This window comes from Hyaena hyaena, unplaced genomic scaffold, assembly GCF_003009895.1.
Source record: "Hyaena hyaena isolate Hyena2069 unplaced genomic scaffold, ASM300989v1 scaffold_154, whole genome shotgun sequence".
NCBI classification, from domain to species: Eukaryota; Metazoa; Chordata; class Mammalia; order Carnivora; family Hyaenidae; genus Hyaena; species Hyaena hyaena.
Window position 1 is genome coordinate 1,542,031 of NW_024080786.1, and position 23,990 is coordinate 1,566,020.

At 41.0% G+C, this 23,990-nt stretch overlaps 1 protein-coding gene across 4 annotated transcripts in view; it reads left to right on the top strand.

Moving 5' to 3' along the window:
• Positions 1–671: 671 nt before the first annotated feature.
• MAP3K20 (mitogen-activated protein kinase kinase kinase 20) overlaps positions 672–23,990 on the top strand; it is a 187,532-nt gene continuing 164,213 nt past the window's right edge. The window contains exons 1-2 of one of the 4 annotated variants that reach the window (XM_039239185.1): positions 672–719; positions 13,984–14,176. In XM_039239185.1, coding sequence (XP_039095116.1) covers positions 14,018–14,176 — 159 coding nt within the window. In that variant the 5' untranslated portion in view covers positions 672–719; positions 13,984–14,017. Of the gene's footprint in view, positions 720–826; positions 916–13,739; positions 13,810–13,983; positions 14,177–23,990 lie in introns of those variants that run through there. The other 3 variants (XM_039239187.1, XM_039239188.1, XM_039239186.1) reach the window with 3 other exon arrangements.

The window sequence follows — 23,990 nt, forward strand, 5'->3', positions numbered from 1 at the left end:
GATTCTAGCTCTCCACAGCTCCCCAGGGCCCACAGATAATAAAACCCAAACTCAAACCCCTGGATGATGCTTGCCTTTGCGACCTCAGCTCACTTTTCCTCCACAAATCATCCTTCCCAGTCAACAGTCACGTTTTTCCCCCAATACGTATTGCCACCTGTTGCTCACACGTGGAACGGATTCTAGTCTTCTCATCTGAACTCAGTTCTGTTAAAGTCACCAACCAGGGCAGAGACCATGACCCCTCCTCACAATTCCGGACGTACTTACTTACGGTTCCACTGGAGCAGCCTTCAGCCCTATCTCCTAGAAATGATCTCTCCACGTCTGTGCCCTTCCTTCCCAACTAGATAATTAACTCCTGCGGGGTATGAAGCAGCCTCCCATCTCTTTGTACTCCCAGCGCCTCTGCCACAGTAAATACTTGTGGATAAGGACTGAGCTGACCATGCAGGTGGGGTCAACGTGTTAAACGGAGGTGAAGCTACGGAGAGGCCCAGAGGCACGCCTCCCTCTCCCCTCGCCCCGCGCGCGGCGGGGCTGGCGCGCTCCCCGCCCAGCTCCGGCGTCCCGGGGCTGCTGCGGCTGCCAGGGCGCGGGGGCGGCCGGCGCCCTCGGGGGTGCAGGCCCGGGAGGCCCGAGCGCTTCCCCACGCCCCGCCGGCCCGCGCGTCGGAGCAGCTGCGCGGGCAGGGAGGCCGGGCCGTTCCGCGCTCGGAGGTAGGTGGTGCTGTTGCCGCGACTGTCTTCCTCATTGGCGCGGGGCGGAGAGGCGGAATGTTCAACTCCTGACTCGGGCGGAAGCGTGGGAGCCGCGCGGGCCGCCGTCCTCTCGACCCCCGGTCTCCGTCCCTGTCCTCGCCGCGCGCGGGCCTCGGCGCCCCCGGCTGCCGCTCGCGCCCGGCTCGGGAGCCAGGTAAGGGCCAGGCCGCAGGCCGCGGGGGGCGAGGGTGGGTCGGAGCCCCCCCCCCCCCGCCGCGCTCGCGAGTCTCCCGGCGTCTCGGGGCCGAGGCCCTAACGGCCCGCGGGGCCCCGCTGGGCACCGTCCCGGGCCCGGGGCCCTCCGTGCGGCTGCGACCGGAGCGAGCGTTCCCGCCGCCCGCGGAGTTCCGCGCCGCGGCCCAGAGGGCCCGAAGTTCGGGCCGGTCGCACGCAGAAGTTGGCGCCCGGAAGAGCGGGCGCAGCGTGTCGGGCTTCCTCGGCCCTGCGCTCGGCGCCGGCTTGCGGGGCCGCCGCTTCCCCCTCGCCGAACGCCGGGCGCCCCGCCGGCCGAGCCCGGGCCCCCCGGGCCCGAGCGCCGGCCTCTCAGCGGGCGAGCCGGCACTTCTGGGAGGCGAAACGCGAGTCTTCCAAATCAGGGCAGGGCGCAGGCCACTTCCCGGCAGAGGGCTGTGCGTGCGAGGAGAGACCGCGAACTTCTGCTTTCCTCCCGGCCCGGGCGGCTTCTCCCACCGCGAGCGGCCCTCCCCGGGGCAGCGTGCAGCCCGCGCCGCCCGCCCCCTCCAGCGGCCCCTTCTGCCGCCGGCGAGGGGGCCAGGCTGTCCCCCGGCGACCCCGTGGCGTCCCCAGGCCGGCAGGGCAGCGCCAAGGCGGCCGCCACGCCTCGCTAGCTCCTGACAGCTTGCGGACCGACTTTGCCCCAGACCCGGCGAGGTGGCTTGGAATTGGCCTAAAAAACGGGGCAGCGCATTGTTCGATTGCTGCAAATGTGCGTTTCTGCTGCGCCTCGAGATCTTTGCATAAGCACTGTTTACGGAGGACTTAATTAGTATTTTTGGTAATAATGAAAGCAACATCATTTCGTGGCCCGTTCCAATGATACTGCAGTAAACAGCTCTCTATTAATAATGGTGTATTAGAATCGCCTCAGATGGTTGCTATAGTATATTCCTGGTGTATCCCTGAAGGGGATTTAGGAGAGCCTTCTTGCTCTCCTGACCTCAGTTGAAGTGAGCAGTGAGAATTCAGTGGATCCCGACCCACAATCACTTTTAAAGACGAAAAGAAACAGGTGATTGGAGACGGTTAATGATCTCCTTGTAGTAGGCCCAGATCTCCACAGTGAAATTTCATGTCGTTTTTCGAGTTTCTGAAAAAACACGTGACGGCTGCATTTTAGTTATGGTTTTGGTCATTTGTAGAGCCTTTGTTTAAAGTTCTGGCTACCGTAGTGAGAGATTTGGGAGATTGCAAATGAACGTGAATTTGGTTTGTTTGGACAGGGTGAATTAACATAAGGGAAAATGGTCTTATAAAGCAATGTGTACTCTTTATTTTCGTCTTTCACAGCATAATTCCTACAACAACTTTTCTCGAGGTTTTTTTTAACCTGGAGGAAAATAATATTTAAATCAAAAGTTATAATGGCAATAATTCCAGAGTAAATGACCACAGTGCAATGACAAGGACCCTTCTCTATGAAAGCAAAGATGATTGATCTCATCTTACTCTTTTAGGGAGCACATAATACACATTAGAAAGAGACAAAGAGAAATATCCAGATATTAAGCAGGAGGATTTGGATCTAAAAATGGATGGTCAAAGATCTTGGGAACTAAGGGACCTTCTTGCCAAATAAGGAAACTTGGCCAGCTGCACTGTGTATTTTAAGTTAGCACAAGAGTGAGTGTTATTGGCAATATATTGGCCGAGTGCCTATCTGGAATGAGCAGTGAAACTGACAGGGCTACCCAACTATAAACAGGAGTTATGAGGGGCGTGGAGTAAATAGTCGGAGAAAACACTGGAGAAATTACAATGATGTTTCATGAGAAGAGGTCAGACATAGAGTGCAACTATTAGTGGGGAGTAAAAGAGAAAAATGGACAGTTTTTAGAAATTGTTAGATTCAAAGAAAAGAGAGAAGAGAATCGATGTTTTTTTTTTTTTTTTTAAACCAGAAAAAGGTGTTTGTGGTGATATAATACCTCTTGGAATAAGATAGCCTTATATCTGGATCCAGAGATATTGAAAATAAAAATCAATTTGGATCATTTGTTTTTCATTTTATTCTACCCAGGACAGATTGACAGGGAGGGTGTCTTGTCTATCTAAATGTAATAGGAACAGCTAAGGCACCTTTTGGTCTTACTGCGGGGAAGATTTAGGCTACTTCTTTCGTGGCTATTAACCTTGCCCCACAACACACAAATAAACAGAGTTCCAGCTGTGATCAGAAAACTGTACCTGTTAAGGAAAGAGAGCTGTAAATGCTAGAGCTTAGATTGGTCTGACTGATACTTGGGTGCTTTTGTGTCAGACCCTCCTACGGACATCTGAAGCATCGATTATGCCCTAATAGCAGTTAAATAATCCCAACACAGTAGATGATTCTGTGAGAACAAAGCAGCCATGCTTTGCCACCCTAACCCTGCATCACAATTGCTAATCAGAAATTAAAGCCTCAGATGGAACTTCAGATGGATGATAAGCAATCCAGTGATTACTGTAATAAGAAAAGGGTTTGTTGAAAGAAAAAAGGTGGATTAGAAGGAAGAGGCAGAATGACACAGTGAATAGAAAGACAAACGATATGGTGAAGAAAAATGATACAACTTTGAAGTAAGACCTGAGTTTGAATCCAGTCGTGTAGCTTGTAGGTTAGGCACTTGGCTTGGGCAACTTTCATACCCTTCATCCTCAGTTTTGTCATGTGTCCATTGGGCGCAGTAATGCCTTCTTGCTGCACCCAGCTTGTGAGACAGCACATGGAAATGCTTGAACCAGCACTTAAAACTTCAGCCACCATAACTGAGTAGCGAGGACTGTTTTCCACATTCTCAAGTTAGACGCAGAGCAAACTGCTTGTGTCGTCGATACCCAGGTAAGGCTTGCCCTTGGTGGCTGGCCTTGTTCCAAATCGCACTCCATGTGTAAATGCAGGGCTCGGAGGTTTTCATAGCTACTCTCCTGCTTTGAGTATAAGGATTTGTAAGCAGCTTTGTGTACCTCTGTGTTTATGTACAATATTTTTTGGAAAGCATTTGAAAGTTAATGCATTTAAATATCTGTATGAGGAATTTGAGGAACTCAGGAGTTGTATGAATAGGTAAGGTTATGACCTAGAAAACCAAAACCAAATTACTTAGAACCATTCTTATAGCTAGCTTTGAGCACAGCGTATTTTCAGGGACTAACCTTCTCCTTTCTGGACTTTGTATAGGAAAACCAAAAAGAGAAGGCAAGAGTCTCTATCTAAAGGTCCTGGAAAAAGTCTTTGTTTATAAAACTTTTTTTTTTTTTTTTTTTTTTTAACCAAAGTACCCTGTTGTGGAGAAGAATGTATTTCTTCAGGGATCTGTAAATATAACCATAAATACTCCCATAGAAGCAAGCACTTCCTTTAAAATCTTGTATTTAATCTTAAAACTCATGTGAATTTTGCATTCTCTTCTGTACTGTTTGACTTTACTGAACAAACCAGTACAGGCAGACACTTGGCATGTGTAGCCCCCCAGATCTGAAGGTAAAATTGACTTGTAGGAACTGGGTTTATTCATACACCTTATGCACGGTGTTGGGTGCTGGGGGAGCATGAGCCTGCTTCTGATAAATGAACGTGCACCATTAAGCTTTGCAGCCCACCCCACTGCATGGGGTAATGCAATCTCATTTTGCTGAGAAAAGAATAATAGTATATCATCATCCAGAGTTTTTATTTTCTGTGGTTATACCATGGCTTTCAGCATGAACAAAGCTCTTTGCCTTTAGAAGTTGAGGACAGGGGAAAGAATAGTGGTTGGATAGAAGTCTGGAATATGACTCTCACCTTCTCAACCCGTTTGGGAGGAGAAATTTAGGAGTATGGCCTAGTCATCTCCGTTGTTTCCATCGCTGACACTCATCACTGTTCCTTTACATAGGGTTGGAGTAGGTCTTAAAAACCATTCATACTGTTCTAGCTGTTGCAAGAATCTCCTATTCCACATGACCACCTCCCATTGAACACTCTCAGCGTTAGGCAACTCCCTACTACACAGAGTGTCATATTTTCTTCTTAGGTAACTCTAATAACCAGAGATTCTCTCCGTAGTTTTTAGCTTTGTCTCTGGATCAATGCTTCATATAGGGTCTTCCATGGTCTTCTCTGTTTTTAGCAATGCCCATTTGCTGTCCTCTTATGTCGAGGTTACCAGGTTTGTTTGTTTCTTTTTTGTCTTTATTTGATTTTGAGAGACAGAGACAGAGAGCAAGTGGGGGAGGGGCAGAGAGAGAGGGAGACACAGAATCCAAAGCAGGCTCCAGGCTCTGAGCTGTCAGCTCAGAGCCCGACATGGGGCTCGAACCCATGGTCTGCGAGATAATGACCTGAGCGGAAGTCGGACGCCCAACCAACTGAGCCAGCCAGGCGCCCCATCCAGGTTTTAACTGTCATATTTACCCTTCTCAAGGAACATTCGTTCCAGGTAATTAGTCCAAGATGGTACTTGTTTGTTAGCAGCTAGGGTTCTCAAGATATTTTCTATTTGACAGAAAATCGTTTACAGGTAGAAACAGGAGCCAAGAAGCAGCGCATTTGGTGATGGGTGGGCCTGCTGACTGAAGTAAGCCTTGTTTACTCTTGTTTTCACCCCACCCCCACCCCCAAACATCTGTAAATTCCTCTTCCAGCCAACCCATGGAAATGTGTCCTCTCAGTGCTTCTTTACTTTCTTCTGATCCAGCTCTCTTCCCGTGCGTCCAATCGCTTAACACAAGCACCTCTGCCGTGACCCATGTCATGGATCGTACCTACTTCGCATTGCCTAGTTGGGCTTCTATTTGAGCACAGACACATTTCCACACGGTTTTTCTGTGTTGAAAGTGCCTCTGCCTCCTACATTCCTGTTCCTCTGGTGCTTTGCCTCGAGTAACAACATTTCTGGCAAGGAAGTGTGTCCCGGAAGTCCATTTTCATTAATTGAATATTAAAGTACAAATAATGTCTCATTTAACTAGCTCGGTTTTATTTTAACCTTTGATCTAATTAGAGGAGTTTGTTACTTGTATGGTGAGGCATAGAGGAAAAAAAGGAAGCAATAGCTAATTTTTAGATTCTTAAAGTCTACTCTCCCATCTCCATGACTAAAGATCCTGTTCACTGAGTTCAACCTGTTCTTTACAGGATATGTCGCTTTCCAGCGGCAGCCTTGGAGGAAAGAAGGGGTATCTATGGTAGACACAAGTACTGGTTGGTTCCATTTGCAACCTAGTCTCCACTAGGTAGTCTTACAGGTCTTTTTTGGTTGGTTTAAAAACAACAGAACAGCAGTCCTGTTCACGAGTAGAATCTTAGAATCTTTGACTTTACTCTTATGAACATACATGCCAAACTCCTGCTTTCCTCAGGTTTTGAAGCTAAGACTTGTAGGAAAAAAATAATTGTAGACCCATAATCCAAGTGGTATTGTTTTAACACACATGATGATAAAGCATATTTTTATTATTTTATTCACTCATCTGTGTTAAGGAGACTGAAACAATACTCGCATAAATAAATATTAGAGCAACAAGGTTGGCAAAAGAATTTGTCAAGGGCTCTTTTCTAAAAGTTTTTTTTTTTTGTTTATTTTGGTTTTTGGTCAGATTTAGGTCATAATAAAAGTTTTTTTTTCCTATACTGCATCAAAAATAGACTTGTGACTCTTGTGAAGAAAGGAAAAAGGAAAAATTTAAATTAGGGATAGAAAAAGAGGAAGAATCTGAATTCAGAAATCACAGGCCCATATAAACCTAAAAGAAAAATCCAGAAAAAAATCCAAAGACCGATTTTCTAGTAAAGTTATTAGCCCTTTAATTAGGTGGATTTAATTTTAAAATAAGTTATGATTTGCCGGCATTTAATGAAGCTGGTTGCAATTTCTTGAATCCATTTGATATGTAGTAGATAAGATCTTAAAGGAAGACAGTGGCCGTCATGTAAGTAGGTATATTCTAGGAACCTACCAGAGTGAATGCAATCATTGAATTAATAGATCCTGGAAACTCTGGTTATCTAAAAAGTGCCAAAAAAAAAAAAAAGTATCATCTTTTAATAACTTAGTCTCATTATGCAAAAATAATTTAAAAGAGAATTATAATCACTAAGATCTTGCAAAAATGATGAAGACCAAGAGCAGCAAACAGGAGTGAGGAAAAAATTAAAACATACACAGATAAGAATTTAGGGACCAGTAGTACATTTATCTATTAATCATTGCTCTGCAAGACTAACGGAGATACAAAACAATTCTGAAAACACAGGGCAGAAAACTATTGAGGAAAGCATACCCAGTGGTGAAAGCTGAAGGAGTAGATGACCACTAAATATGATAACAAGACTTATTAAGATAACTTGGGAACCATAATTTCCCTGTATTGAGTATTGTATACTAGGTGCTGGGCACTATGCCAGGCACTTTCACAGCACCTCTTACTTCCCAGCAACTCTGCCGAATGGGTATTATTGCCAGTGAGAAAACAGAGGTCAGAGAGGTACAATGCCTGGGCCAAGGCCTAACAGCTAGTAAATTCAGATTTACTGCTGGATCTAACTGGGACCCTTTCCCTGGACCATGCTGCTTTTGTGTTGAAATTGTGGTATTTAGAAGTAAGATTCATTAAAGAAGTCAAATAATACTCTGCAAACTTTATAATTTTGAGCTAGCAACTTTAAAACATTTGGTAGCAGAATGGAAGAGATTTCAAATTTATTATTTATTTGGTTGGAAATGCCATGGTCAGAAAATGAGATTGGTTCAATGTTACCAAGAGCTAGAGACAGAGTTCAAACTCCTATCTGTTTAATTCTAAATCTTGTTTTTTTAATGTTAGAACATTAGAGTCTTTTTTGTTTTATTTTGTTGTTTTTAATTCAGGACAAAAGTCTATTTTGGGGCGGGACTAGAAAGAGGAAAACTTTAAAGTCAATGCTCTACTTAAGGTTTTCTACCTTCATACAGTTTCACTTTTTACTAGTTGACTGATGGTGACATGTATGTGTGTACACACACACACGTGTATATATATATTTGCTTTCAGCAATTAAGTTAGTAGTTAAAAATCTTTAAAATTTTAATTTTAAGAAAATTTTTAAAAGTTGAAAAGGTTGTCTTACTATCCATGTACTCACATGATAAGACTCAACCATCCCATTAGTGATCTTCAACATTTTCAGTGCTGTGACACCCTGTTATGCTTTGATTTTTGTGCTATCCCTCCTCTGACTTAACCATCAGTGCTGTGTGCTAGATACTTACTAATATTTAAAACAGCTCTGAGAGTCTAGGAAACAAAAGTTAAAATGCTACCAAATTGGGACTGGGTATTGTTGCATGGAGAAAAGTTGCCTTGTGTAAAAGCAATTATTTTAATATGGCGGGATATAAACTTCATTTGATTGGGCATACCATGTAAATACATTTACACAGATGACCCTTATTATTAAATTCAGGCATATTCATTGGGGAACACATCTGAAAAATTAGAACATGATTTGATCAGGTAGCAGTCTTCCCCAGGATGCTGTAAGTATGATTAATCAGCAACTCAGATTTGCCATTCTTCGAATCATAAGTTGATCCTCTTAGAGTAATTTTAAATTAAAGAGAGGTAGCTCAAGGGGAAGATAAATATACAGGTATCTTCTGCTTTTTGAAAATTTGCATGATACCACTTTGCTTCTGGAAGACCTATATTAGTACCTGTTTTTGCTAACAGAAATCTGAAGGTGATTTTCACATTTAGGGAAAAAAGCAAAAGGGGAACATTGCATTCAGCATTTGTTTTGCCCTGAGCTGTTGTAGAGGCAGCACGTACCCCAAGCTTCTCTCCCTGGAACCACACTAAGCGTCTTAGCATTAAGCTGCCATAGCTTGAACTGTGTTTGAGAGTGTCTATACTTTATTTTATCTTAATTTTATTTTGTGTGTCCATTAGCAAGATGTGTCCTGAGGTACCAGAAAAGCCTAAGAGGAGTTAATTTTTGGGTCTGGAAATGCTCACAGTTTTTCCATATAAATTAATGGCAGTTTCTTTCTTGCTTTACAGCATTTTGGCTAATGAAAGATTTCATAGGAAGGTTGTACTTTCAGATAGTGGGGGAAACATATACGTGGTCTGACACTAGTATAGACGGCAATGGGAATCTCAGTCAAGTTTTTCATTTGAATCCATGATGTTTTGCCGAGCTCACCGGAATTTAAACCTGTATTCATCTACCCTGGAATTATTGGCCTCTTCCATAATAAGATGGGACTTAATTTTTTTATGGTCTCAATAAAACATTCAAGTAATTACATAGTCCCATTCATACATAGCTGTTTTGCAAATGGCATGATGTATCACAAAGTGAGTAACAGTGATTCTGGGAAGAACATGATTAGTTGCCTCATCTCAAGGAGTGAAGGTCCTGGAGAACTATACTACTCAGAGGTCAACCTTCCTCTAGCACCTTTACGTCTGTTTCAAATATAACTGATCCTACCTCTGTTCATCCATATTTCCCGGTCTTGCCCTGTACCTGAGGTTTAGATTTATTCATATTGGTCTCATCCCGGTTCAGTTCTCTAGGTTTGTTTTGAAAAGAATTTCCTTCCTTCCTTCCTTCCTTCCTTCCTTCCTTCCTTCCTTCCTTCCTTCCTTCCTCCTCCTCTTCTTCTTTCTCCTTTGGACTCATAGACACCTTATTCTGGAGTCCCAAACATATTCTCCTCAGTTTCCCAAGAATCCTAGGCAGTAGTTTTCCCAATTAGAATTTGCTTCATAATCCTCTGGGGGAACTTGTAAAAACTACAGATCTCAGATTTTACTTAGTCTGATTGATTGGAATCTTTCTAGTTGTAAAAGATATAATGGAAGAATAGCCGGAAACTATTCATTCATTTTTCATTCAACAGTTTTTGAATGGAAAAAATTCAGTGCAATGTTCCTGGCTGTGTACTAGGTGCAGAAGAAGATACAGATGTAAATGGAAATGAGTTTTGCCTTTTAAGGGATTTATAGTCCCTTAAAGGTGGGAGGTAAGTGAGAAAGATGAATGGATAAAGAAAGGTGCTAAGGCACAGAGGGAGGATTTAATTTGCTCTTGAGACTTGAAGCAGATAATTAGGGACAGGAATTTCCTGGGAAGAGAAAGACACGCAAAGCAGAAATACCTTATGCAAAGGAATGGAGATGTGAGTGGGGGTAGGGGTAGCATGTACTGGGAACTGCAGGGAGTTCCTCATGCGTGTATGGAGAATGAGAAAACAAGAAGCAGAAGTGGCTATAAGTGGTAAAGGAATAACACAAGAAAATTTCCCAGAATTAAAAGATGTGAGTTCAGGGGCACCTGGGTGGCTTAGTCGGTTAAGCGTCCGACTTTCGCTTGGGTCATGATCTCGCCGTTCGTGGGTTCGAGCCCCGCGTCGGGCTCTGTGCTGACTGCCAGCTCAGAGCCTGGAGCCTGTTTCAGTGTGTGACTCCCTCTCTCTCTGACCCTCCCCTGCTCACGCTGTCTCTCTCTCTCTCCTAGAAATAAATAAAACATTAAAAAAAAATTTAAAAAAAAAAATGTGAGTTCACTGCGAGTACAGGCTGAGAGAGTTCACTGAATGTCCTACCAATGAATGAAAAAGACTCCTTCCTTATTTTAAAGTTTTTAATGTTTATTTTTGAGAGAGAGAGAGAGAGAGAGTGAGAGAGAATGAGCACACAGCAGGGGAGGGGCAGAGAGAGGAGGAAACACAGAATCAGAAGCAGATCCAGACTCTGAGTGGTCAGCACAGAGCCTAATGTGTTGCTCGAACTCACAAACTGCTAGATAATGACCTGAGCCGAAGTCGGATGCTTAACCGACTTAGCCACCCAGGCGCCCTGAAAAAGACTCATTTCTAAACATGTTCTATTAATTTCAGCTTCTAGAAATGAATACAGGGTCCTAAAAGCTTTCGGAGAGAAATAGTGTAAAAAGGATTAGTTACCAGAGCAGTATCAGGCTGCTTTACAGTCACATTAGAAATTAGAAGACTATGAAGTAATACTTTTAAAATTATAAGGAAAATTATTTCCTACCTAGAATTGCAAACTCAGCCAGGCTACCAATGAAAACATTTTAAGACATATAGATTCTCAAAAAAATTACATTCTGGGTACTCTGTTAGGTTGCTAATGGGAGATACACACTGTCAAAACAGAGAAACCAGGGGATTCAAGGCCTGAGGTTCTCACACAGAGGAGAAGGTAAAGGAAATTTTAGGAAGAAGGGAAGTCCCAGTCCAAGTCAGGCCTAGAGAACAACCATTGCAGCCAGATTGAATCAAAATAAAGAGTATAGGAGGAATGTCTTTAAGGAAAAAATAGAACATCCTCCTCCAAATTACTCAATATTTTTATTTTACTGAGAGGAGTTTTGCAGTTCTTGGGAGAGTTTAATGAGGTGAATAAGTGCTAAGTATATAAAAAGCTAAGCAAACAACAAAAACAGAGCAACTAATAACCCTAGGAGAAATAAAAAGTTATCCAAGAAAGGAATATTCATTGAATCCTACACCGCATTCCTAGGAAATATTTATTTTGTCAGACTACTATTGACTTAACGGTTACAATATAGTTGGAAGCTGGGAAGATTGGGCCAGTGTGACATATTTCTTTGCAAGGAGGTAAAGGGAATGTGTAAGAACTAAATCCTTTTCTTCCACAGAAAGAAGTTAATAGATAATATCTGAAATGGAACAATCAAGAAATAGCAATATGATCACACTTTTTAGAAATATGGAGGTAAATAGAAAAAAATGCTAAAGAAGTTGAAATTAGTTCCCTCTGGAGAGAGAATTGGGTGTGGGGAGGGGTGGAGCAGGAGAGTTCTATTTTTTTATTACAAGCTTTGTAGTCCTACTTTATTTTTATGCTTTGATAAAAATAAAAGCAATTAATAACAATATAGATGGACCTAGCATCTGTGACACAGGGAATCTTGCAAGCAGTGCTTTGCCTTTTATTGAACAAACTTTTTAGGTTGCATATTCTATGTACCTACTTTGGCACATTCCGAGATGTTATCCAGATTTTCTTCTTTTCTATGATTAACTGAATGTGAATTGAAACAAAAGTTAGTAAGGTAAATTGGTGACTTACATATGTATGGACTAACTATGGGCTTCCCCCCTACCTCTCCACCCCTGTATTTTTGCCTGGACAGTAAGCTAGCTTTTAAACTTTAGAGGATAAACAAACAGTCCTCTCTCTTGCCTTCTCCCCAGAGTAGAGCAGCGTTTGACTTTAAAGAAATCAGCATTCTTGGGGTGTCTGGCTGGCTCAGTAGTACAGCATGTGACTCTTGATCTCGGGGTCGTGTGTTCAAGCACCACGTTGGGCAGAAGGCTTACTTAAAAAAAAAAATCAGCATTCTTCAGTGACATGATGTTCCTAAAATGGGATTGCTAGTCAGCTGCACATTAAGATCTCTGAACTGACTGCAGACATCACTCAGCAAAGCTTCAAGTTGTTTGTGAAGAAATTTTGTCAATTTTATAGATACAAACTGTCCCCTCCACGTTTTTATTTTGAAAATAATCAAACCCCACAGAAAAATGGAAAGAATAGTGAAACACTCCTATAACTTTTTCCTAGATTTACCAGTTCTTAACATTTTGTTACATTTGCTTCCTCTCTCTCTATACCTGTGCCCTGTTTTTGGAGAGTAAGGGGGGTTTGAACCATTTGAAATTAAGTAGTAGGTATAGTGCTTAAATATGTCTCCCAGTATATCTCCCAGTAACAAGGACATCTTCCTACCAAACCAGAATACTATTATCCATGGGTAAGATAATACCTGATACATAGTTAGTATTCAGATCTCCCTAAAATCCCAATAATGCTTTCTGTGGATTTTTTTAAGTTCCAGAATCCAGTCAAGTGGTCATTCATTGCATTTAGTCATCATATTTAAATCTCCTTATGCCAGAAGTTTTCCTGGGTTTTTGTTTTTTTTTTTTTTAAGTCTTTCATGACTTTTCCAGTTATGGAGAGCCCAGTTTTTTTTGTATACCTATGGATTTGTCTTTCTGCACCCTCACTGTGAGACTCTGGTTTACAATTTGGTAAGAATATGTATACAAACTTTTCTTCTCCATCTGCTTTTTATGCAGGTTCAACATTTTAGTGCCTTATTTTCTCACTTTGTTTGTATGTTTTTGTTTTGTTTTTTTCCTGCGAATCTGCAGTTTGGCAGGGGGTACAAAGAATGACCACTTGCCGGAGAATAGTACAGCTCCTTAGACTGCAGAAAATATCACTGTAATAATCTTTGGGAGAGGTAATCTGTTCCTCTGGAAACAAACATAATATTTTTTTTTTTTTTTTACATTCTTGGCAGAGTTCTTTGGATGACTTAATATATTGTAATCAAGGGCAAATTTTCTCCTCTTTAATTAAGCCCTGCTACAGTATACAGTCCGGGGTGCCACTTGTGGAAAACACTTGGCCAGCTTTTCTATCCCCGAGCTGAACGCTTGCTTCTGGAATCTAAACACTGGATGTGTGTTCCGTGTGCAGCATTTGGGCTCTCCTTGGGGCAGGATGCTCCGTTGCTTAGGTGATGTATATTTTGTGTGAAGTGAGCACACCATGGGAGAGCCGGCATGCCTCACATGCCCGGAGAACTATGCAAGCTCGCTGTGGAAAGCGTGCCTCCCGTGTGTCAGGCCTTCCTCTTAGACCCGGTGACACAGTAGCCTTTAGGCAGAGCTCCTCGGGATGTGCAGGAAGCGCCGCCACAGGTTTTGTCAGGGGGGAAATCTGAGCCTTTGCTCTGCGAACAGCTGTGTTTCGGAGTCTGAACAAGTTGTTGTCGACTTTTGCACGGGCGGCCGGGGTAAGTGTTTTCATTTCGATTTGTTTAGAGCCTTGTTGTCCTTGCTCCTGAGTCCTCAGGGTTCTTTCTGGAAGTTTCACAAGTTTCATAAGTTACACATTATCTACAGTGGGATTCAGAGGATTTGTTCCAGTGTATTTATAATCCAACTTTTCTTTTTCTTTGTCTCTGCAGATTTTGCGGAAGTCTAATACTTTGTCATTATGAGATGTCGTCTCTCGGTACCTCCTTTGTGCAAATTAAATTTGATGACTTGCAGTTTTTTGAAAACTGCGGTGGAGGAAGTTTTGGGAGTGTATATCGAGCCAGATGGATATCACAGGACAAGGAGGTGGCTGTAAAGAAGCTGCTCAAAATAGAGAAAGAGGTAAGGCCTTTCCCTGCTGTCAGAAATGGTGGTGATCGTGCTTATGTAAGCTTTTCTACCAAGTCGGAGGTCACAGGCTGTCAGGGACCTAGGGCCTTTGGGGCCCATCCATGAGGCTGTTTCCCAGTTTCCATTCTGGGAGCCCCATAAATAGAAATCAGTGCTGCGTGTGCTTTAGGGTTGAGTTCTAGGGGTCATCTGCACGGAGAGTGTTTTCTTCCATGGCACAAAAGACCCGAATGTTCTCTGAGCTCTCTGCTGCGAGGGGAAGGGGAGCTTTCAGACCTTTCTTGGCTTCAGGCTCTTCTTTGCCCTAGGTCGGCCAAGAGGGGTCAGTAAAGAGTAATGTGTGAGCATTTTATTCTCTATTTTGGTTTTGTGAATCTGTGGTCATCAGAAGTTGTCTTTTAAAAAAAAAACACAATATTTTTCTACTGAAATATAAACAACACTAGCTTCTTGGATTTCACCTCTACTTGAAGCCAACAGTGATTGATGGTCTTTGTTTAATAAAGAATTAATAGATGCTGGACAGAGAGCTGCCCTATTTGTAAAATCAGAAAAGGGTCTTGGCTTCCAGAGTCTGGGGCTTAGGCTAATCCTGGTGGGTCCTTCATCTTCCTTAGGAATATGACACAGCTTGGTCCCCATGTTCAGTCTGGTTCTTGGAAGATGAAGATAATTGTGGAGCTGACCTGCAGGGGCTCCGTGGCATTGATAGCTTTTAACAGCTACCCTCTGGAGCTTGTTTTGGTCATTTCTATTTATGTTCTGTTTTGGCTAATTATTGGGGTTTTTTTAATGTCTTTTTTTTAAAGTGAACTTTTCTATAAATGTATTTTAATCTCCCCTGAATGATTCCATTTTTTTCCCATTAACTGCTGTCAGTGAACCGTAGCAATTGATTAGAGAAGGAAACCCAAACGGCAGCACTTTGTGGCGTTTCCTCCCAGCAGTGCTCTGTGACTGTGTGATCACCAGCTGAGTTTCCAATTGTTGAAGCCAGGTCAGAAGGACTAAGCTATTTTTGCCTTAGGGTACCTAGAGGTTGTGGAAAGCATTAAGGAGCAATGGCTTTTAATGCCTGTGTGTGCACAAAATAGAAGTGTGCTTTGTAGAAAAAGTTTCCTCCCCTTCATTTCTTGACCAACACATTTTTCATAGTAGCCAAATAGGAAAACCACTTCTTACTCCAAATGGAACCTAGCTTCTTTTATCTAGTGAACTCTTAAGTTCTTTATAGATAAGCATTATTGTACCCATTTTATAGATGGAGAAATAGAGGTTTGAAAAACCTATTAAGCTACCTCAGGAGGGGCAAATGAATTCCAGGAAATCAGACCCCCTGTCCTATAGTTCTTAACTCTGAAACCTGTAGTTGACTAGGTTAGATGGAAAATAAACCAATTCCATCAAATCCATATTCAAAAAAGTATACGAGCACGCTAATATTTGTAAGCATTAGGTCATGCAGTTTCAGAACAACAGGCATGTTCTTATATGATTGTTGGGTGTGAGACTTTTTGAGTCATGGAACAGATTTTGACAGGAAAACAGTAATTGCCATCTATTCATTCCATGCCCATCCCCTCCATACTTAGTGCCTTTGTGTTGTTTTTTATTTTTATTTTTCCTAATCTTTAAGAAAGCCAGGAGAATGACCTAGGAAAGCACAGGAAAGAAGGCAGGAATTGGAAACTGCCAAGTCCTGCTCTTGTGGAGATATTTAAGCTAAATGGTTATCATTCAGAAATTGATTGGATTATAGTAAAAACTGTAGGAGCATAACTCCTAAATTTTAGGAAAAACAGAAACTCAGTTTCAGCTTTGGAGCTTGGATTAATCAGTAATTGTCAGTGGTAAAGAGACCTAGTAAATTATTGCAAAGCATCCCCCCTTTTTGAATCAAATGATGTAAAAAATTTTGGCTAGGGGTTGGGAGGTATTGGAAAGGAAATAGGCATTTCTTAGTTTGATTTTTGTTCTACTTTGTGAACTATGTGTTGGCTTGCTGGCTGGGTGTTTTCTAAGTAAGAGAAAGGCAATAAGCTCTGGGTTTTTTTCCCAAAGTGTAGATTCAGTCTTCTGTTACTTGGTCATTTTTTGCAATGAGACATATCATTAAGATATGTTTGCAGCTCATTCATGTACCTAGTTAAGAGTGACTTGATACCTGATTAAATATATGTTTTATGAACTTAGTGAAAGGTAGAGAAAATATTTACCAAACTCTTTTAACTTTGCTAATGTGAGAGGATAGAAGAAGGCTTTTTGTTTTCACTTTTTTTGGTAGACCTCTAATTTAGTGAGTATGTATTACTTTTCTCTGCTTTAGTGAGTATATATTACTTTTTTAAGTTAGAAGAAAAGAAAGAAAAATGGAATTTACCTAAAATATGGGTAGTTTTTTTTTTTTGAGTTCCAGATTGCATTTTATTTATTTAATTATTTATTTTTATTTTTAAGGTTTTTTATTTATGTAATCTCTGTACCCAACAAGGGGTCTGGACTCACGACCCTTAGGTCAGGAGTCACATGATCCTCCAACTGAGCCAGCGAGGTGCCCCAAGACCTCTTTTTGGCTTATCTATACCATGGAATACTACATGGCAATGAGAAACAATGAAATCTGGCCATGTGTAGCAACATGGATGGACCTTGAGGGAGTTATGCTGAGCGAAATAAGTCAGGCAGAGAAGGACAAATATCATATGTTTGCACATATAGGAGGATTAGGAGGAACTTAACAGAGGAACAAGGGGGAGAAGAAAGGGGGAAATGGTGGGGGAAAGGGAGAGAGGCAAACCATGAGAGACTCTTGAATGCTGACAAAAACTGAGGACTGATGGATGTGGGGGGGAGGGGGGATGGGCATGGAGGAGGGCACTTGTGGGGATGAGCACTGGGTGTTATGTGGAAACTAATTTGACAATAAACTATTTGTAAAAAAAAAATATATATATATATGGGTAGTTCTTAATTTAAAAAAAAACTTTTATACCTAGGGAAAAACCTCCAAGAACAGTACCATGAACTCTAACATATCTTTCCCTAGAATCGCCACTAACTAACATTTTTCGGCATTTACTTTCTCTTTATATATTAAGTTGTATGTATTCATATTTTATTGAACCATGAGAGTAAATTGTAGATGCTATGTATATAACGTCTGTAAGGATTTCAATATCTCCCAAGAACGCAACCATAATACAACTATCAAATCAGAAAATTTAACATTGATGCAATAATATTACCTATCTTGTAGTCTATATTCAAATTTTGCCCGTTGTCCCAATAAGGCCTTTTTATGGCAGTTTTTCAGCCCAGGATCCAATCAGGACCACATATTGTGTTTAACTGGTGTATCTATTTTAGTCTTCTTTAATTGAACAGTTTCTCGGCCTTTGTCCTTTAAACTTTGACCTTTTTGAAGAGTACAGGACTGTTGGGTAGAATGGCCCTCATTTTGGGTTTATCTTATTTTCCCTTTCTTTTGCCTAGTTTAAGATAATGTAGTTTTGGTAGGAATATTTCATAGGTCATATGCCCTTGGTATATCTTAGTGGGAGACTATGATGTCCATTTGTATTGTTATTGGTGATACTAATACTTTTGATTAAGAGGGGTTTACCCAATTTTCCTATAGTAAAAATACCCTTTTCCCCCTTTGTAATTAATAATTAAGCTGTTGGAAGATATTCTGAGGCAAGTAAATATCTTCTTTCAACAAGCTTTACCCAATGTTTTTAGCATCTATTGGCAATTCTTGTTTCAACCAGATGTTGTTATGACAGCTACTATGTAGAAAGAAAAGTTCTAGCATAAATGAGATCATTCCTTTCTTATTCACCCATTCATTCGTTTATTCTTGCATTGTAGACTTACGGATTCTTTTTCAAATTGGAGATGTTCTGTTATATTACTATTGTTACTTTCATGCTTAAATTATCCAGATTAAGCAAGTAAGAGTCCCTTTAAATTAGCTCCTTTGCCCTTTTGATGTGTCTCCGTCACTCTTTAGCATTTTTTTTTTTTTTTTTACTTCCTGGCACAAGAAGATATTCCAGGCTCATCTAATTCCTACCTCATTCCTGGGATCAGCTGTTTCTTCAAGAAGCCCTGATCCAGAGTACCTGAATTGGGACTATGATATTTAGAAGCCAAGATTTGGAAACTAGTTTTTCATATTGTAGACTTTCTTTTAACAAAGAGCCTTTGTTCTTTGGGAGAAAGAATAGTTATAAACTTTACTTATGGAAGCATTTAATTCACATTAGCAATGATCTGTGATATGCTCCTGTTAGGAGTATAAATTGGTAAGCTTTTTGGAAAAAGATCAAAATGTATCCAAAATTTTAAAATATTTCCTTTCTTTGAACCAGAAATTTTGCTTCTATGACTTCATTCTAAGGAAGTAATCAGAAATATGCAGAAAGATGGATACGATAGCTGCTCATCTCAGATGGATAATGGTGAAGAACTGGAAAAAGCCCAAGTGTTCTTTAACAAATTATCCTTTAAATTATGCTACATCTCTCTCTCTCTCTCACACACACACACACAAAAGCAAATATGGGAGGTGATAGATGTGTTACCTCCATTGTGTGAATCCTTTCAAGATGTATACGTATAGTAAAATCATCGTGTCTTATACTTTTAAAATATTACAAATTATTTGTTGATTATACCTCAGTAAAGCTGAAAGAGTATTTTACCTCTGTATAGTAGAATTCCATTGCATTTGGGAGAATATTTAAAAAGCTGGGGGAATGCTCATTATGTATTCCTAAGTGGTAAAAGCAAATTACAAGCATATATAGTAAGATCCTGGGTGGCTGCTTGGTGTCTGTATGGTATTTTTATTTTACTTCCTTTGCTTTCCATAGTTTTCTCTGATCTCACATTTCCTCCCAACATTTTATTATGAAAATTTCAAACATAAAGAAGTGTTGAAAGAGTTTTCTAGTGAACAACTACATATGTGCCATCTAGGGTCTGTCATTAACACAAATACTTTGTCACATGTGTATTCAGCTGTGTATCTTTCTATCCTTCAATCCGTTTTGATGCATTTCAAAATAAGTTGCAGGCATTAGTAGCTTTCCCCTTACATACTTCAGCATGCATACTATTACCAGAGTTCAGTATATGTTTACTGTTTTGTTTTCTTTTGAGGTAAAATTTACATATGATGAAGTGCACAAATCACTCAGTTTTGACAAATGTGAACACCCTGTGAACCATATATTTACTTTTATAATTGGAAAACATTCACAAAAATTATAGCTCTGATGATCTATGTCACTTTCTCAGGACGTTCAGGTGAATTGAGTTTTATAAAACTCTTCAGTATGTCATGGATTAATAATTTTCCAGTCTCAATGTGTGCCTCTAAAATGTTGAATGTTTACTTTTCCATCGCTTTTCCGTAGCAACACCAAAATAATTTTTCAGTGGTAATTTAGCTTGTTTATGTTAGTTGCAGATTTACTTATTTTTGTTAAAAACAAGTTTTCAACAGTAAAAATAATATCTTTGGGATGTGTACCAAAGGTAAGAAAAACTGCCGTTATTGTATCTTTTCGGTAAATTCCAAATCAGTTGAGATCAAACCGTACCGCTTAGGCAGAAATCGAAGCAAGGAGTGAAGAGGGCAGAGAAAGACGTGGTGGGTCAGTGTCCTCTTTCCAGCCACTGACCTCACACAGCAGGAGTTCATCAGCCTCACAGTCCTCCTAGAAAGGCTTAATCACAATGGCTTCATTTTGCTCTTGCAGTGTATTTAATGATATGCTGAACCAGATGTGTCTGCACATGGTATGTTTTTCTGTCTGAGAGGTGGAAACCTGCAAAGATTTATGTTCCCTTGATATCTGTGGATATCTAACTGATAGGAGGAAACCAGACTTGAATATGAGATAGGAAACATGATTCCTTTTTGTTTCTGCAAAAGAATTGGAGCAAAGTGCTCAAGAGGTAAAACATAAAAAATTCATTTGCCTTGCCTTTTGCAAAGCACCACTCCCTTTATTTCAAAAAGAAAAATCCTACCACATTTGTTGTAGAAATGTTGAAAGCCAGATAAATCCGAGTTTCAAATCGGTCCCACACTGTAAGTATTTACAAATAGAGAAGATCACAGTGTCAAAATGGGAGGTGGAGTTTGCTTGGGATTCTGCCCCTCTCCTGCTGGCACTTTCTGTCTCTCTAAATAAATACACTTAAAAAAAAGCGGGGGGGGGGGATCATAAGAACAAGAAAAACCAATAAGGTTTTGTATAAAGGGGGAAATACCTGTGTGAAATAGAAAACACAATCTTCAAATTGACTTGGAACTCAAAGAGTGGAGAATAAAGGCTGTCATTATACAGACTTTATCAATATGACAGCATTTAGTGCCTCATGGAAAGCTGGCAGATAATGGTATAAGTTTGTTAGCTCACGGGAGACCCTTTTCCTCCTTGCGGTCCTATAGCTTTTAACTAATGAATTATTTGCATTTACTTTAATTGTAGGAATGCTGTTTTCATATTTCCCGGTCTCTGAACACAAAAGAGAGGAATATAGCTGCATTTATTTTCTTTGTAAATCCTCTTCTTACGTAAATATACCGGGAGGACCAGTGTAAACAAGAAGAGCTTGGATGAGTGATACCCGCCATTCAGTTCTGGCACAGTTTCTTTGATGATTTGTCCAAAATGGTGTTTGAGAATGGTGATGCAGTATTTTTAAGTTTCAAGAGGGCAGTCTTCACTATACTAGAGCTGACATTTTAAGTTTCTACTTTCCAGTGCCCGTAGTCTTAGTGCCTAGTCTGTCTGTCACAGCATCTCCACTTACCTAGTCCCCTCCTCTTCGCTCAGGAGGTCTATCATGGTTTTGACTCATGACCGTGAAGTCCAGACCTGAGCTGAGATCAAGAGTCAGATGCTTAGCTCACTGAGCCAGCCAGGCGCCCCATGTCTTCTTTAAGACCAGCCTGTATACAGTTTTTCTGTCCCCAGTCAGAATTTACCCATTCTGGATTTTGTTTTTTTAGGCCAATGGTTCTTGAAGTGTTGTTGCCTTTGGATCAGAAGCCTTAAGCATCACTGGGGAACTTGTTAGAAATGTAACTTCTTGGGCCTCATATCCATCTGCTGAGTCAGAAATTCTGGTGTGTGGGGCCCAGCAATCTGCTGTAACAGGCTTTTCAAATGTTCCTGTTGCCCTCTAGAATTTGAGAACCATTGCTTTAGGTAGTACCCAGCCAATCATATGTCATGTGCATTTGATCAGTTGCTAATTTCGGTTTGAAATTTTAGGTATCTTGTCAAAACTGGTAGTGTTTGTTAGAGGCTTTTTAGACTCTTACATTTACCACGTTCGGGTGACCACCTGTGTTCGGGCCCTCCTCGGCAGTGTCACTGAGCATCATGAACTAAAGGCTGGCTTAGGGAATGGTCCACATCTGTGAAACCTCAGGCAAATGCCTTCGGGTTCCAAACCTTCCCCTCTCAGGTCCTCACCTGACTTTCCAGCTGTGTCTTTCGTGTTTTGACCTCCACTCCTGTCACCTTTTTCCATTTCTGTGACCTTGTTCCCTCCTTCCTTCAGCTGTAATACTTTTGTACTCTCTGCCCGGGCAGATCCTACCCATCCTTCAGATAGAATTTCTTCCTTCTCTGTGAAACAGTCTCAGGTCCTACAAGCATAATTTTCCTTTTTATTCTGAATTTATTAGTGAACACTCATACCTTTGATTTGACTTGAGATGGTTATTGCCCCGTGTGTGACTCTGGTTCACTGTAAACGGCTGCCACTTCTCATGTGAACGGGCCATGTCTCCCCTTCTGCAGAGTGGGGCTAATATCAGCATCTACATCACAGGGTTGTCCAGAAGGTTAAATGATAACACATGTAAAATGTCCAGGAGAGTGCTGGCACACAGGAAGACCCGGGTAACTATCATGTTGGTTCCTAGAACCTTATGTGGAATAGGGGTCAGAGCCACGTTTTCAGTCTGTAGGAAAGAGACAGGCAGGGCTCAGAGTGCATGTGGAAGGGCACGGATGTATGAGGTGTATTCCGCATCCCTGTCGTGAGCTCTCTAAGGGCAAGGACTGGTTTTACCTTTGTCGCCAATGCTGTTACCATCCTGGCCATCTTCATTGTACCAAGTACAACTACCTCTGTGAGCTGATGATTTGCTTAGGGCCTTTCTATTACTGCCCTCCTCCTCTTCACACTCATGTTACGTGATTATAATCTCCATTTGATAGGTCAGAAATTAAGGCTCCGAGAAAGATTAAGTAACCTGGCTAATATAAACAGCACCCTTTGCCTGCCTCACCACTCCCAGCACTGTGCCTTGCTGACTGGAGCATTTGTCCCTTGATATTTGGTGTCCTGATGCAGTAGACTTCCGTGTCATCTCATCCAGGAAAGCCATCCTGTATCAGTGTACCTACAGTTTCTTCATTTACTCTCTGAGCTGTGAGAGAGGATGGAACACACCGGTCTTGTTACTGGTTGTGAGTTCACTCGGCTACATAGTGACAGAACTCTTAGTTGTTCCCTTTCCTTTAGGGTAACTAATGTTTGATTTTTACAAATGCCCTTGCTTGTCTACCTTTTAGACCGGCACGCCATTTCCACTTAAGAAATTTGAAACAATTCAGTGTGCCGTACCTTGGCTTTGTGCTAGATCTAGAAATCATCACTTAGAGAATAAACAGTTTAAATCATTTTATCCAATAATTAACGTAGTCATCATCATCCATAAGTCTATACTGAGCAGCTCTCCATGACAGAGCTCCTTCCCTCACAGCAGTTCTCTCCCTGGGAGCTTGTAATTTAAGACACCCCAAAGCGAATGGCTATAGAGAGATAAAGAAATAGACACATATTGAGCAAATGTATAAATTAACTGAGTAAGCATGTATTACTGATACTTCTGAAGGCAACACCAACCTTAAGGTAACCACAGGAATGGCTTCTAGAACCAGAAGTTTAGAAAATCACCTGAATTATAAATACTGTTCTTATCATGGTACATGAAATGCAGTTACATTAAGACAAACATCACTCTTTGCTATTTTTCAGATTAACAATATGACCATAAAAATGTTTTCATTGCAAGAGAAAGCCCCTATCCTTTTATTTTTGCTACTTAACATTTTTATTTTTCATTTTTTTTAAATTTTTTTTTAATGTTTATTCATTTTTGAGAGACGGAGTACAAGCAGAGGTGGAGCAGAGAGAGAGGGAGACACAGAATTGGAAGCAGGCTCCAGGCTGTCAGCACAGAGCCTGATGTGGGGCTCGAACTCACAAACTGTGAGATCATGACCTGAGCCAAAGTCAGCCGTTCAACCGACTGAGCCACCCAGGTGCCCCACATTTTTAAAATCCTTTCAAAACTTTGTTAGATTACATGTTTTCTTGCACATAGAAGTTATTTTTGATTTGCCATATGAGGAACGTTATTGCAACTGTTATTTCAGCTTTTCATTAAAGTATTGATCTCAGTATTTTAAGCAATAAACATTTCAGTTAATAATCATTTAATTAATATCCAACCATGTTCTAAATATTGTGCTGAAATCAAACCAATGAATGTATTCCAATAAAAATGTTATATCCTGACTGGTGTTATATGAAGCTAGGCTCTTGCTTCACAAAAATAGTTTGAAGCACAAATTGAACTTCTGAGAAATTCAAAGCCCAATACAGAGAGAACAATTGAAAGATTGAAGGAGGGGAAGAGCCATCTATAAGTATTTCAGATAGTTTCAAAATAGATATGGTTGGTTGTCAGTCTTCAGAATAGAAT